At 41.8% G+C, this 13,500-nt stretch overlaps 1 protein-coding gene across 1 annotated transcript; it reads right to left on the bottom strand.

Annotated features, from left to right (window-relative positions):
* Positions 1 to 5,756: 5,756 nt before the first annotated feature.
* On the bottom strand, positions 5,757 to 7,139 carry LOC130963177 (uncharacterized). Its single transcript, XM_057889324.1, has one exon. The coding sequence runs from the start codon at positions 7,137 to 7,139 to the stop codon at positions 5,757 to 5,759; it is 1,383 nt and encodes a 460-aa protein (XP_057745307.1).
* Between the last annotated feature and the right edge of the window lie 6,361 nt (positions 7,140 to 13,500).

The raw sequence follows: 13,500 nt of genomic DNA, 5'->3' as shown, positions 1-13,500 counted from the left end.
CACAGCCCCCAAGCTTGGTCTGATCTGAGGGAGACAGGTTGAGCTTTTTACTGCTTTAGCGAGTTATAGCTCGGTATATCCAGCCCCCAGGTCAACGTGTCTCACCAGATTCTAACGTTGGCATATGAAAGGGTTGTGTGAAATAAATTTCAAGCATTTATCTTTATTGGCCATTGTGTTATTTAATATTTGTCTGGTTCAACTTCCAATGTCACTCCTGGACCGTTAAAGCAACCTTGGTTTGTGCGGATGAGATTTAATTATGGAACTGAAAAGTTAATTAAACTAGTGGTTGAGTTTCAAGTTCTCATACCCACTGCGTTTAAGGAGGCAGAAGCTTTTAAGTGACAATGAGTAGAAGAGGTTAGTAAGCTTCCTTCACCCCTTCTGTTCGTGTTAATTTTTCCTGCCATACTTGTTAAAAATGAGTGAGAAGAAGAAAAATTTGCTTCCCCAAGTTACAGATGATGAGAAATATGATTGGGTTGACAATGATGTCCATATACGGGCTTCATTGTTTTCCGATATTCAGAGTGTGAAGCGGGTAAACACGGGTGGTGTAGTGAGGGCTGGGTTTCAATAGAACTGTTGCCATGCAGCCGAGCGAATCGTGTTTTCCATAGAAAAAAGGATTTTGAATATTTTTACGTTTATAGTTGCATGATTGAGGAAATACGAGTTAAACTTCCCTTTTCTGGTTTTGAATGTGATGTGATGAAACAACTGAACTGCGCCCCATCTCAAATACACCCCAACGGGTGGGCGTTTATCAGATGTTTCGAAGCTTTAATGGATTTTCTTGAAATTAAAGCAGATTTAGAATTATTTTTTTCTTTATTTCAAGCTAAAGGGGTATGGAAAGGATTATGGATTAATTTAAACAGCACCCCTGGGTTTTCTATCTTCAAACTTTATAAATCATCTTTCAAGGATTTTAAAGAAATGTTTTTGAAAGTGAAATCAGTAGATGAAGAGTTTCCGTTTTACCTTGATGAATATTTGGGGGAAAAGTTCCCGCTTTATTGGTGCTGCCATCCGCAGCATATACTGGGACCCGAACTTATCAATAGTCGGAATGAATGTATAATCTCATTTTTGATTGAAATGGTTGACAAAGGTGGATTGATATCTGTTTCTGACCTGCTTTCTTGGGAGGAAAATAAAGCAGTTGTATTAGAATATTTTGGTGAGAAAATTTGGAGGTTATTTTTCCTCAAACTTGTTTTTAACTGTTAGCTTTACTGATTAGTTTCCTTATGAATGTTTCAGCTGGTAACTTCCCTGGAGTGACTGCCTCAAGTTTAAGATCCCAATTCAAAACCAAAAACTTTGAGGGATCGTCATCAAATGCCAAGAAAGCGGATAGTGGGGCTGAGGTGGATCAGCCCCCACCCAAGAAGAAGGGTATTGTATTCAAAAAAAGAAAATCGGATGCAGTCACCGAAGATGAGGTACGAGTTGAAGATGAGAAGTTGCAACTCGATGAATTGCCGAACTTTACTTTAAGGCAAGAGAAATTACACTCATTTGAGGAGGAGAAGGAGAATTCCTCGGTATGGAACAAGAAATTCCCCTTTAGTGTTGTGGCTGATGAAGTTGTGCAGTGTAAGGCAGATAGAAGTCGGGTAGAAGAGGTCGGGGACGTAGGCATTGATCAATACCTGCAGCTAATACGTTTCTGAAATGTAGGATAGTTTGTGTGTTTTTCTTTGCTGTCTCTTCTGATATGATGTTGGGTTAATGATTTTAGGTATTAGGATTTCGATTGGCCAGTATTGGCCGTAGTTAAGAGAAAAAACACAAGAAAGAATTGTCTGAGGCTTCCAAGATTGCTGAGTTAAAGGAGCAATTGATGCTTAGTGAGGCGAGTATTAAGGAATTGAAGAAAAAATTATCTGAGGCTGAGAGCGAGCTTAAAGTTGAAAAGGAGTGTCAAGAGAGGATTTCTGCATTATTGAAAGAAAAGGAAAATGACCTGTCAACTGTAAATGATCGAATGATCGAGTTATATGAAAAGATGAAGGAATTTGAGAGCAACAAGGAAGGTGATATTCTGGATGCCTTTGCAGAAGGCTTTGAGCGAGCTGTTAATCAGGCAAAGTTCCTTGTTCCTGATGGAGAATTTGGCGCCATGGACCCTGGTAAAGTAATCCGAGGCGGTAAGCTTGTAGATGATGAGGAGGCTGCTGAGGAGGGAGATGACAACCTTGCCGACTAATTCTTCATCTGTTTACCTTCTATATCTGTTAATGAAAACGTTTCTTTGTATTTTGCTGGATATACTTTCATGTTTCGGTGTACTTAAGTACTTTTGTTATAAGCTGGTAGATTAGGTTTCGTTGTTTCCTAATCAGTTTTTTGATGTAGCCGTTTTAAGGCTTGATGACTGTAATTTTTGCGCATCCGTATTATGATAATGCGACTTATCGTTTTATTGGTAGCTCCTTTAAAGGAATATGACATCTAAAAATTTAGGGTAGTTCCCCTCTTTTGGCTGGAGATATGTCATAAAATATGCAAAAGAAAATGAATGTTATTTATAGCAGTACCTGTACAAGTTTATTTCAGGTGAACCAGCCTCATTAAAACCCCCTATGAGCAAAAAACTCCTTTTGGGAAAAAATTCTCAAGGTAGGAAAAAGAGTACTGGTATGCTGCTTATTGTTAACTGTAATATTGCTTCAAAGAGTTAATGTTCCATGTATTGGGAATTTGCGTGCCATCTAGCTGCTCCAACTTATATGCTCCTCGGCCTAGTACCTCAGATACTCGGTACGGGCCGTCCCAAGCTGCGGCGAGCTTCCCATGAGAAGGAGGTCGGTGAGCATACTCAGTCTTCCGAAGTACTAAGTCTCCGTTGCTAAACGATCTTGGAACTACCTTCTGAGAATATCGTCGGCCTAGTTGCTGCTGCAAGGCTCTGTGCCGAATAGCTGCTGTTTCCCTAATTTCTTCAATTAGGTCAAGTTCTGCTTGCCGAGCTTACTCATAATCCTCGGCTAACGTCCGCATAGAGTTTTGGGACACCTCCATTGGGATCATTGCTTCAGATCCGTAGACCAGTCTGAACGGAGTTTCCTTGGTCGTTGAGTGTACTGTAGTGTTGTATGCCCATAAAACTTCAGGAATAAGTTCGGCTCATAAGCCTTTTGCGTTGTCGAGCTTTTTCTTTAATGCTTGCAGGATGACCTTATTGGCTGCTTTTGCCAGGCCGTTGGACTGCAGATGTTCCATAGAAGAGAAGTGTTGCTTTATCTTTAAATTCTGCAAAAATTCCTTGAAAGTACTATCAGTGAACTGCCGACCATTATCGGTTACGATATGGCCTGGTATACCAAATCTACAAATTATATGTTTCCATACAAAACTTATCATTTGTGATGATGTGATTTTTGCGAGCGGCTGCGCCTCAATCCATTTAGAAAAGTAATCTACTGCAACTACTAAAAATTTTACCTGTCTCGGAGCAGTGGGGAAAGGACCGAGTATATCTATCCCCCACCGATTGAAAGGCCAGCTTACCACTGAGTGATGGAGATGTTCAGCAGGCATATTAATTATCGGCGAGTGCTTCTGATAGTTGTTGCAGGTTTTGACTTTACGCCTACTGTCCTCCCATATTGTCGGCCAATAAAAACCTGCTCGGAGAGCCTTCTGTGCCAGGCTCCGAGCTCCACAGTGTATGCCACAGATTCCTTCGTGGGCCTCGGCTAAAAGAAGATCGGCTTCCGACCTATCTAGGCATTTCAACAATGGTCGAGAATAACCTCGCCTATACAGAGTGTTATTTAACAAGGTGAAAAAAGAAGCTTGTCTTCTGAATTTACCCTTGTCTTCAATTTCTTCCGGGATGGAACCATTGCGGAGGTATTGAATGTAAGGTTCCTGCCAACTATCTTTACTCAAGGTGTTTAAAATTTTGGCTGATTCGATGCTCGGTTGGTCTAAAGTTGATTGTAAAAGTGTAGCAGTGTGTGCTTGCGTTGTTGCTAGTTTTGATAAAACATCGGCTCTATGGTTTTGTTCTCTAGGTATATGGACAATTTCCACTTTAGAGAATTGATTTAACAAGCTCTGAACAATATTCAAATACTTTAAAAGAGTTGGATCTTTTGTTTGAAAACTTTGATTTACTTGTTGGACGACTAATAATGAATCGTAGTAAACCTTTAAATTACCAATATGTAAATCAGTAGCTAACCTGAGCCCAGCTATGAGGGCTTCATATTCTGCCTGGTTATTGCTGGCTTTGAATTAAAATCTGAGGGAGTGTTCGAGGACTATACCATCCGAGCTTTCTAGCAGTACTCCTGCTCCCACCCCTTGAGGGTTTGAAGCTCCATCTACAAACAATGTCCAGAGCCGACTTCGTTCATCGGATGAAGTGCTAGTAAACTCGGCCACAAAATTGGCCAGGCATTGCGATTTAACAGATCCTCTAGGTTGGAATTGTATGTCAAACTCGGAGAGTTCAATAGACCATTTAGTCAGTCGTCCTGCTAATTCAGGCTAAGAAAGTATCTGTCGAAGTGGATGTTCTGTTCGGACGATGACTGTATGACTCTGAAAATAAGGTCGGAGTCATCTTGCAGAGAATATAAGTGCCAGGACGAGCATTTCCAGCTTTGGATATCTAATTTCCGCATTTTCTAGTGTCTTGCTCACGTAATAGACTGGCTGCTGGTCTTTGTTGTTTTCTGTAACAAGAGCAGAACTGATGGTCATCTCTGTGATAGACAAATATAGGTATATTGGGTCGCCGAGCTTTGGTTTCTGCAAAACAGGTGGTTTGGAGAGGAACTGTTTCAAGCTCAAAAATGCTTCTTCACATTTCTCATCCCAGAAAAAGCTCTTCGCACTTTTCTTTAAACATTGGAAAAAGTTGAAAGATTTGAAGGCCAAGCATGGCAAGAATCTTGACAGTGCCGCTAATCTGCCCGTTAACCTTTGAACATCTTTTGTTGTCTTTGGACTGCGCATATCAAGTATTGCTTGACATTTTGCTGGATTTGCCTCGATACCCCTACTTGTCAGAATAAATCCAAGGAACTTTCCGCCTTTTACACCAAAGGCACACTTCTCGGGGTTTAGCCGCATATTATATTTTCTGATTTGAGCAAATATTTCTTCAAGGTCCTGTATGTGGGATTGGCCGATCTTTGTCTTGGCGACCATGTCGTCGACGTATACCTCAATATTTCTACCTATTTGCTGCTCGAAAATCCTGTTCATCAGTCTTTGGTACGTCGCCCCTGTATTCTTTAAACCGAAAGGCATAACATTATAGCAGTAATTACCATATTCAGTTATGAAAGCTGTTTTTTCTTGGTCTGATGGATGCATAAGGATTTGATTATAACCAGAATATGCATCCATGAAACTCAAAGTGTCATAACCACAGGAGTTTTCTACTAAAGTGTCTATGCAAGGTAGAGGATAAGCATCCTTTGGACATGCTTTATTTAAATCAGTAAAGTCGACGCACATGCGCCATTTACCGTTATTCTTTTTTACCATAACGACGTTGGCCAACCACGTGGTGAATCTGATTTCGCGGATGAATTTTGCTTCGAGGAGCTTGTTGACTTCTGTCATGGAGGCTGATCGCTTCTCGGCGCCAAGGTTTCTCTTTTTCTGGGAAACTGGTCGGGCTGCCGGACTGACAGCTAATTTGTGTGTGATTACCGACGAACTAATTCCAGGCATGTCTTCGGAAGTCCATGCAAAAAGGTCGGCGTTCGCACACAAGAAAGTAACTAGTTTATTCTGACCTCGTAGTCCATTGATGTTCCTATGAATGTGAACTTTGCTGGATCTTCGGTTAAGGCGACCTTGTGAAGATCTTCATTAGGCATGGGACGTTCCTGAAAGTCGGTTCTTGGGTATAATTCTACCGAGATTAGTTGTTCGGATTGTATTGAGTTGACCCGAGCTTCAGTGTTTCTTCTTATGGGTTTCAAACTTATGTTGTAGCATTGCCGAGCTTCTTGCAGATCGCCATGTATGGTTGTAACGATATTATCCTGCACAGGGAACTTGACACAGAGGTGATATGTAGAAACAATAGCAGCAAATCTGTTTAAAAAAGGTCTCCCTAAGATAACATTATAAGGGCTAAAACAGTCTACGACGAGATATTGAATATCCTGCGTTCTGGATAATAGTTGTTTGCCTAGTGTAGTTTGCAACCATGCGGACCCCAGGACGGGCACTCGCTCTCCTGAGAATCCGACTAAGTCTCCCGAATATGGTTGCAAAATGTTAGTGCTCAATTTCATTTTTTGAAATGTTGCAAAAAAAAGTACATCAGCACTACTCCCTGGATCAAGCAATGCCTTCCGAACAATAAGGTCTCCCAGTTGGATGGAGACGACCACGGGATCGTCGTAGTTTGTGTGTCTGCAATTGAAGTCAGTGGGACGAAAAGTCAACTCGGGGATGTCTGGGATTGGTGCGGAATTATGGTCAGCGTCTCCGACCGCTAACATAGCTCGATAATTTTGTTTTCTGGCCGAGCTTGTACTCCCTCCACCGGCATAACCTCCTGAAATACAATTGATTACTCCCCGTGGTTGAGCTGGGGCTTTATCCTTTTCCTTTGACGATTGACCTGTTGAGGGTTGCTCGGAGCTGGATGCCGTTCTCTTCTGCATGTGACCTGCAATGAATTTATCGAGATGGCCTTGTCGTGCCAACCATTCCAGGAGATCTTTAGCAATTACACACTCATCAGTTGTGTGGCCATGCTTCTGGTGAAAGGTGCAGTATTTTGATTTGTCGATGTTTTTGGGCTCAGGGTAATTGCCTGCCTTGCGGGGAGGTTTAATCAACTTTGAATTCAAAATTTCCTTAATGATATCATCCCTTTTGGTATTGAACTGGGTGTATGATTCGTAACAGGAGACTGGTTTGAACCCTTTCTTGGTATCTCGAGCTCTTTCGTCGTCTTTAGTGACCGACTTATCTGACTTCCGCGCTTGGCAAAGTTCTTCGATATCTATCTGCCCCTTAGCTTTTTCACGGAATTCAGCCAAAGTTTTCGGCTTAGCCACAGCGATGGTCTCCTGGAATTTCCCTGGACGAAGACCACTTTTAATGGCATGAAGATGAACCTCGGGATGTAGATCCGGAATACTCATGGCGACCTTAGTGAACCGAGTTATATAATCTTTTAGACTCTCTTGTGGACCTTGTTTGATGGTTGTTAAGTAGTCAGAGTCGTGGAGATATATCGTCGAGGCTGCAAAATGGTCCTCAAACTATTTGGCAAGCTCCTGAAAACGTGATATAGAATCTGCAGGCAAAGAGCAAAACCAGTCAAGTGCAGGACCATCTAAAAAAGAAGGAAAACATCGGCATAAAATAGGATCAGAGGCACCGTTAACAATCATGATTGATCGGAATTTTTTAACATGTTGCTTTGGGTCTCCCAGTCCGTCATATGGGGTTAATGTGGTCGGTAGAGTGAACTGTCTGGGGAGCTGGAAGTTCATTATGTCGGCTGTGAACGGTCCCACAGAGTTGTCAGGGTTTTCTCCCTCATCATCAGGTTGGGCCTCTTCATCCTGTTGCTCCTCGTCATTCCTATTCTGTGGTGTATCAAAGACATGAGTTGGTAGTGATTGTCGTTCATCATTCCCGTGTTGTTCGTGATCATTATTATTATGCTCCAAACGAGCATTCACCAGTTGCGCAATTTGATTTTGCATTCGCTGATTGTCCTCCGCCATCCGTTGGTTTGCTTGTTGAGGCTCGGTCACCATCCTCAGGAGCTCGGATGGGGTAGGGGGAGGAACATCAGCCATAAGGAATTTGGGGCTTACAACGAATGATATCTTGAATCGGTCTTTCTTCTAGCGCCAAATGTTCTGACCTGTTGATACTGAGATATAGCTCGTTCTTCAGAAAAGGTCGGCAAACTCTTGAGGTAGAACACGAAACACTGTGGTTGAAACCGAGGTGGTGGGTACCTGCAAAGGTCCTCCGACGATCAAGTTAGTAAGAGAATATATGTGTATATGCTTCTTGGAAAAAGATGGAATACCTTTTTGCCTTCTGTTCTTCTCCTTATATATGGCTGGTCGAAGCTGACCGTTTTTATGTAACGTCCGAGCATTAACTGTGTATCCGACGTTACAGGACGAAAATAAATGCTGATTTATCTAGAATATGCAGTTACAATTTTGAATCGTACGTTGCCGAGCTATAACTCGTAACCGACTTTTACTTGTTCGTATCAATATTGTAAAAATTATGCAACACGCCCTCCACGTGTTGGACAAGATATAACCACGTGTCTAACATACCCTCACGTATTGATCAGGATATTGTCATGTGTTGCAACACGCCCTTCACGTATTGACTTTGCACTTACAAAATCCATCTACCTGTAATTATACCAAATAATCTCATCTTCAACAAAAAATTAATATTTTTTTAATATAAAAAATAAGCCATAAATTTATTTATTTTTTACTCTAACTAAAATTAAATGTTATGGTACTTATTTTCAAATATTACTCGTATATTATACTTGTGTAAAAAAATTAATTGTCGAACCTACGTATATATTTAGAAAATTAATCGTATTTATATTAGATTGTTGTAAATATATCTAATAAGAAAATTTGTAAATATTTAAAAATATTAATGTTTTAATAATTTTAGTTATTAATATTAATTATGTATATATTTTATAATAAAAATCAATCATTAAAGTACTTGAATACTAATAATGTTCTTTCTATACGTGATAACCTTCTCGTATAATATGAAAGTGTATGCGCCCGTCGCTCTTCCTTCTTTTATTTGACTTGTGCCTTTTTTTCAAAGAAAAAGAAAAATTTAGAGTAAAGGACAATTTCGTCCCTGACCTTTGTTTTGGCGGACATTTTCATCCCCGAAGAATAGGAAATACTTAAATGTCCCTGACCCCGTTAAAAAGTAGACGTTTTCACCCCTCCGTTTGAGTGTCTCCGTTTAAGGTTGACGGAAAACGGTGACGTGGCTCCGTGGCGCTGACCTGGCCTTAACGGGTTGCCACGTCGGCTGGGCTTTGTAAAAAGAGGACAACGCAGTCCCCGGACTAAGAAACGCTGTCGTTTCTCAGTCATCCCCAACCTATGAAATCCTGGAGCCCTAATGCTTCGAATGCATTCTGAGGGTGATGTGGGAGAAGGAAGAAAGGGAGGAGTCCGAGCATGGCATCTGAAGGTGTGTCCTCAAGCTCGAGAAGAGGCCCAGTTCCGACCGCCAAAGATGGAAATGAGTGCGTGTCACCAAAGTGCTTCTGTGGAGAGAACGCAATCTTGTTCATGTCGAGGACGACCAGAAATCCGAAGAGATTGTTTCTGGGATGTCCCTTTTATAAGGTATGCAACGAAAATATGTGTAACTCCGTTTATGGTAGGGTTTATCCTTAAATCCTGATTTTCTGAACTTTGAGGGTTGATTTTGTGTAGGTTAGACAACCATGGTGCAAGTATTTTCTGTGGCTGGACGAGCACATAGCTGGTCTTGGTGTTGGTGTTACAAGACACTTAGGGCATGAGCAAATTCTGCATGGTGATGAGCATTACTGGAACAAAGACATGGAAAAGAGGATAAGATTGCTGGAGAAGAGGATAGAAGGGTTAGAGGTTAAGAAAAATCCAATTGGGTGGAGCATATGTGTGATGTTTGTATTGCTGATATTTGCATTATTTAGTTATAAGAAATGATGTAAGACCGGCCAAATGGTGAAAATGAAATGTATTAATCATTTGTGTATCTGACATATGTTTGGGTCATTTTTGTGATTATGTATGTATGAAAAGAAAGTTGGGAAAGTAGTAGGAAATCAAACTTTCAACCATTAACATGTACATAAAGTTGGCAAAGTTACAAGAGATCAAACTTTCATCCATGTACATAAAGCTGGCAAAGTTACAAACAAGATCAAACTTTCAACCATTAACATCAAATAAAAGGAAAGTAGTATGACTTTCAACCATTAAAATCAAAATAAAAGGAAAGTAGTATGTCTTTCTACCATTAACATCTTGTAACTTCACAAGTATTGTTTGAACCAAAATAAAGACCCAAACCAAAAAAAGGAAACAGTATCTAGAATTTCTGGTTATCATTTACATTGGGTCATAGCTAAACCAAAAAAAGCATAATATCGTCAGCCGTCAATCATGTTGATTCCTTAGAAATTTGTTCAGTTGGTGTTATTGTTTTGGGGTCTTCCTCAGCTGGTGCTACTTGCGGTGTGCTAGATTGTCCTTGAGTCAGTGGTGCCGGTGGCCTGAAGATCTTCTGCTTAGGTCTGAATTTTGAATGTTTAAGGCGAGAAGTGTTGTTAACCATCGATGGAACCTTGCCTGGAACTTTACTTGGAGGGGTTGTTGTTGGGGCGGGTGGCCTGAATGGAGTGACTCTTGCTCCCGGAGTTGGTATCACAAGTGTGGATCTAGTAAATCTGGATGGAGCTGGTGCAAGATTTGCAGGGTTTGGTGTAGATGCACTCGTAACCTGCACGCAATAGCAGACCAAAACATGGGGTAAAAATAAAACACATCAATGGAGAGAAAAAGTCATATATGTAATTGATCAGAAAGACAAGAAACTAAATAGTTACAGCAGTTGGTTGTTGCAGGGGTGTGGTATTGCTTGGCTGGCTACTTGAAGAATCCTGGAGAGTTAATGAACATGATCAATAAGCATGATAATAAGACAGATGAGTCCCCTAGATTTTCTATACTAAGACATATTGATCCCTGAGGAATTCCATACTAATACGCATTAATCCCTATCCTATTAGATAGTAAGACAGATCAGTCCCTGATAAAGTTATTTCTAACTCAGCAATTCCAGAAGAGTGTGTTATTCAAACCACAAATAGGGAATTCAAACTTACCCCTGCAGTTGGAGCTGACTGTGACAAAGGAAGCACAACCAGTTGCTGAGAGCTGCATCTGGCACACTCCCAGACAACCTCTCTTATGTATAGATCTTTGAATCTATTAACGAAGTTCTTCCACATGTGCATCACGCAGTTCCTGTGCCTGGCTTTTGGCATGACTTCCTTTAAGGCAGGGAGTAAACCCTGCATTGAACATGAGCAGCCATCATTTAGAACTCAGCAAATATATAGTAAGTGTGCAACAATGAACCAATCAAACATCAAACCTTTTGTTGATCTGAAATGAAGTTCCAGCCATGATTTATGTCGTCTCCTATGTCTGCCTGAAGGTTAGTGAGGAACCATTTCCAGGCATCCTTCGTCTCAGCCCTGACGACCCCATATGCAACCACATAGAATTGGTTGTTCGCGTCTTGGGCAACTGCTGATAAAAGCCACCCCATGTAGTATGTCTTGAGAAAGCATCCATCCAGGTGCAGCAAAGGCCTACACCCTTCCTTGAACCCTCGCTTACAGGCATCTAAGCATATGTATATCTTGTCGAAAACAGGGGGAGCTTCAGGAAGTGTCATAAGTTCGAGCCTTGCAGTAGATCCTGGATTAGAACTTAAAATCTGCTCACAATAATCCCTTGTCCTCTTGTATTGTTCCTTCTCGTTTCCCATAATCTTATCCCTGGCCTCAACCACTGCTCTATACACCATTTTAGGATGGGGAGCAAGAGAAATTCCTCCCTTAGGAACTCAGTTGCCTCCCTAGTAGTCATGTGTGGTTGGGTAGCCATCCTCTTCACAATTTTCCTGCTGATCCAATGCTGGTCTGCTGCGTTACTCCCTAAATCCCTTGCACAACTATGCTCTGGCTGGTAGGTCTTAATTTGGTAACATTGCAGAGTTTTGTTGTAAGAAAGATGAACCAAGAAATTGCATTCTTCATCCTTGCAGCCCACTCTCACTCTCTCCCTATCATTTTTGATCCACTTAACCTCCCTACCTTCAGCAATGAATGAGTCCTTCACCACATCTTTAAACCGTTCAACACTTGCAAACCTCATCCCTAACTCAAATCTGCCCTGACCATGAGCATAGTCATCGTCAAACTCTGGAAACTTGTGGCCTTCACCTTCATCATCTGATCCCATAGGTGTGTGCAACTCCTCCGACTCATACTCAAACATGATTTCCTCAGGCTCTGTGGGGACTTCACTTACATAGTATCTCCATGCATTATCCACTCCTGGCCTATTACCACCACCTCCTCCATCACTAGGCCCAGCAGCAGACCCTAAACCAGCTTCACCAGCCGTCCCCTTTTTTCCCTGACCGCTATCTTCTCCAGTTGGATGCTCCCTTTTACCATCTTGCACCTTCTTTGTGAATTTCTTCTTCGGGGTTATCACCTTCTTTCTTGGCTCCCTTACTCTTTTCCTCTTGCCACGAACAGCCTCTTTACTACTCTCAGAATCACTTCCATCACTCTCCAACCCAGCTGCTGGAGGTTTATATAATACATCTTCGGTGCTCTCATACCCATCATCCGATGAAGAGGATGTCTTCAATTCCTTTAATATTTCATCCACATCCACTTCATCGTCACCATCCTTGCCAGCATCAAATACTTCCTCCGGAGCATCAATGGGGTGGTCAAAGTAAATGTGGAACTCAAGACTCTGTTGGTGCTTCACTAAGTTCTCCCGCATTGCATTGATCCCTGCGTCCCCGGTTAACTCGTTCAGCCCAGACTCAAGCAACGCACTTGTTCGATCATACCAGTATACTGCCTTGTAGGACTGGTATCCCAAACCCTTAAATAAAGTTACAAGGTCCCCGAAGTTCACAAAATCTAAGTCCATCTCCGGGAACCTCTCTTCTTTACCATTCTCATAAACAAGAACACCATCACTACCTCTCACGAAGCTACCACCGTGGTGAAAAACTGGCACCACAAAAACATCCACCATCTGAAAATTACCAACAAACAACTATGTGTGAGTACTACATTACATTGAAAATTTATTACAAAATCCCCCTTTGCCCTAACACAGTACCTCCTACGACTACTACTAGACACCATGCTCTAAAAACCATTTTTTGCCCTCATTACACCTCTGTTACATACATTGTCAACATGCACGCATCATCACTTCACCCTTACTACAAACTACAGAAATTTCAGGAGTAAGGAGGGCGATCTTACCTTGAAAGGAAGGCAGCGGTGCTAACCTCCACGGTAACCTTCTTTCTTGCCTCCAACCGCTCACTCACCGAACGCCGATTGCTCTTCCACGTAGTGCAATTTTTGGAGGGAGAAACAGGGGAGGGGTTTTGATCGTCTTCGTGTTATGTGTATTGCGTGGGTGAGTTGTGCTTAGTTTCGAAAGGTTGGGGAGAAACGGATGCGTTTTGGGCTCTGGGGACATATTTGTCCTCTTTTACAAAGCCCAGCCGACGTGGCAACCCGTTAAGGCCAGGTCAGCGCCACGGAGCCACGTCACCGTTTTCCGTCAACCTTGAACGGAGACACTCAAACGGAGGGGTGAAAACGTCTACTTTTTAACGGGGTCAGGGACATTTAAGTATTTCCTATTCCTCGGG

This window comes from Arachis stenosperma, chromosome 2, assembly GCF_014773155.1.
Source record: "Arachis stenosperma cultivar V10309 chromosome 2, arast.V10309.gnm1.PFL2, whole genome shotgun sequence".
Lineage (NCBI taxonomy): Eukaryota > Viridiplantae > Streptophyta > Magnoliopsida > Fabales > Fabaceae > Arachis > Arachis stenosperma.
This window is presented reverse-complemented; position numbering and strand designations above follow the sequence as displayed.

Bases quoted from the DNA above. Each gene is read 5' to 3' on its own strand.
- LOC130963177 (XM_057889324.1), bottom strand. From the start codon at position 7,139: ATGAGTATTCCGGATCTACATCCCGAGGTTCATCTTCATGCCATTAAA.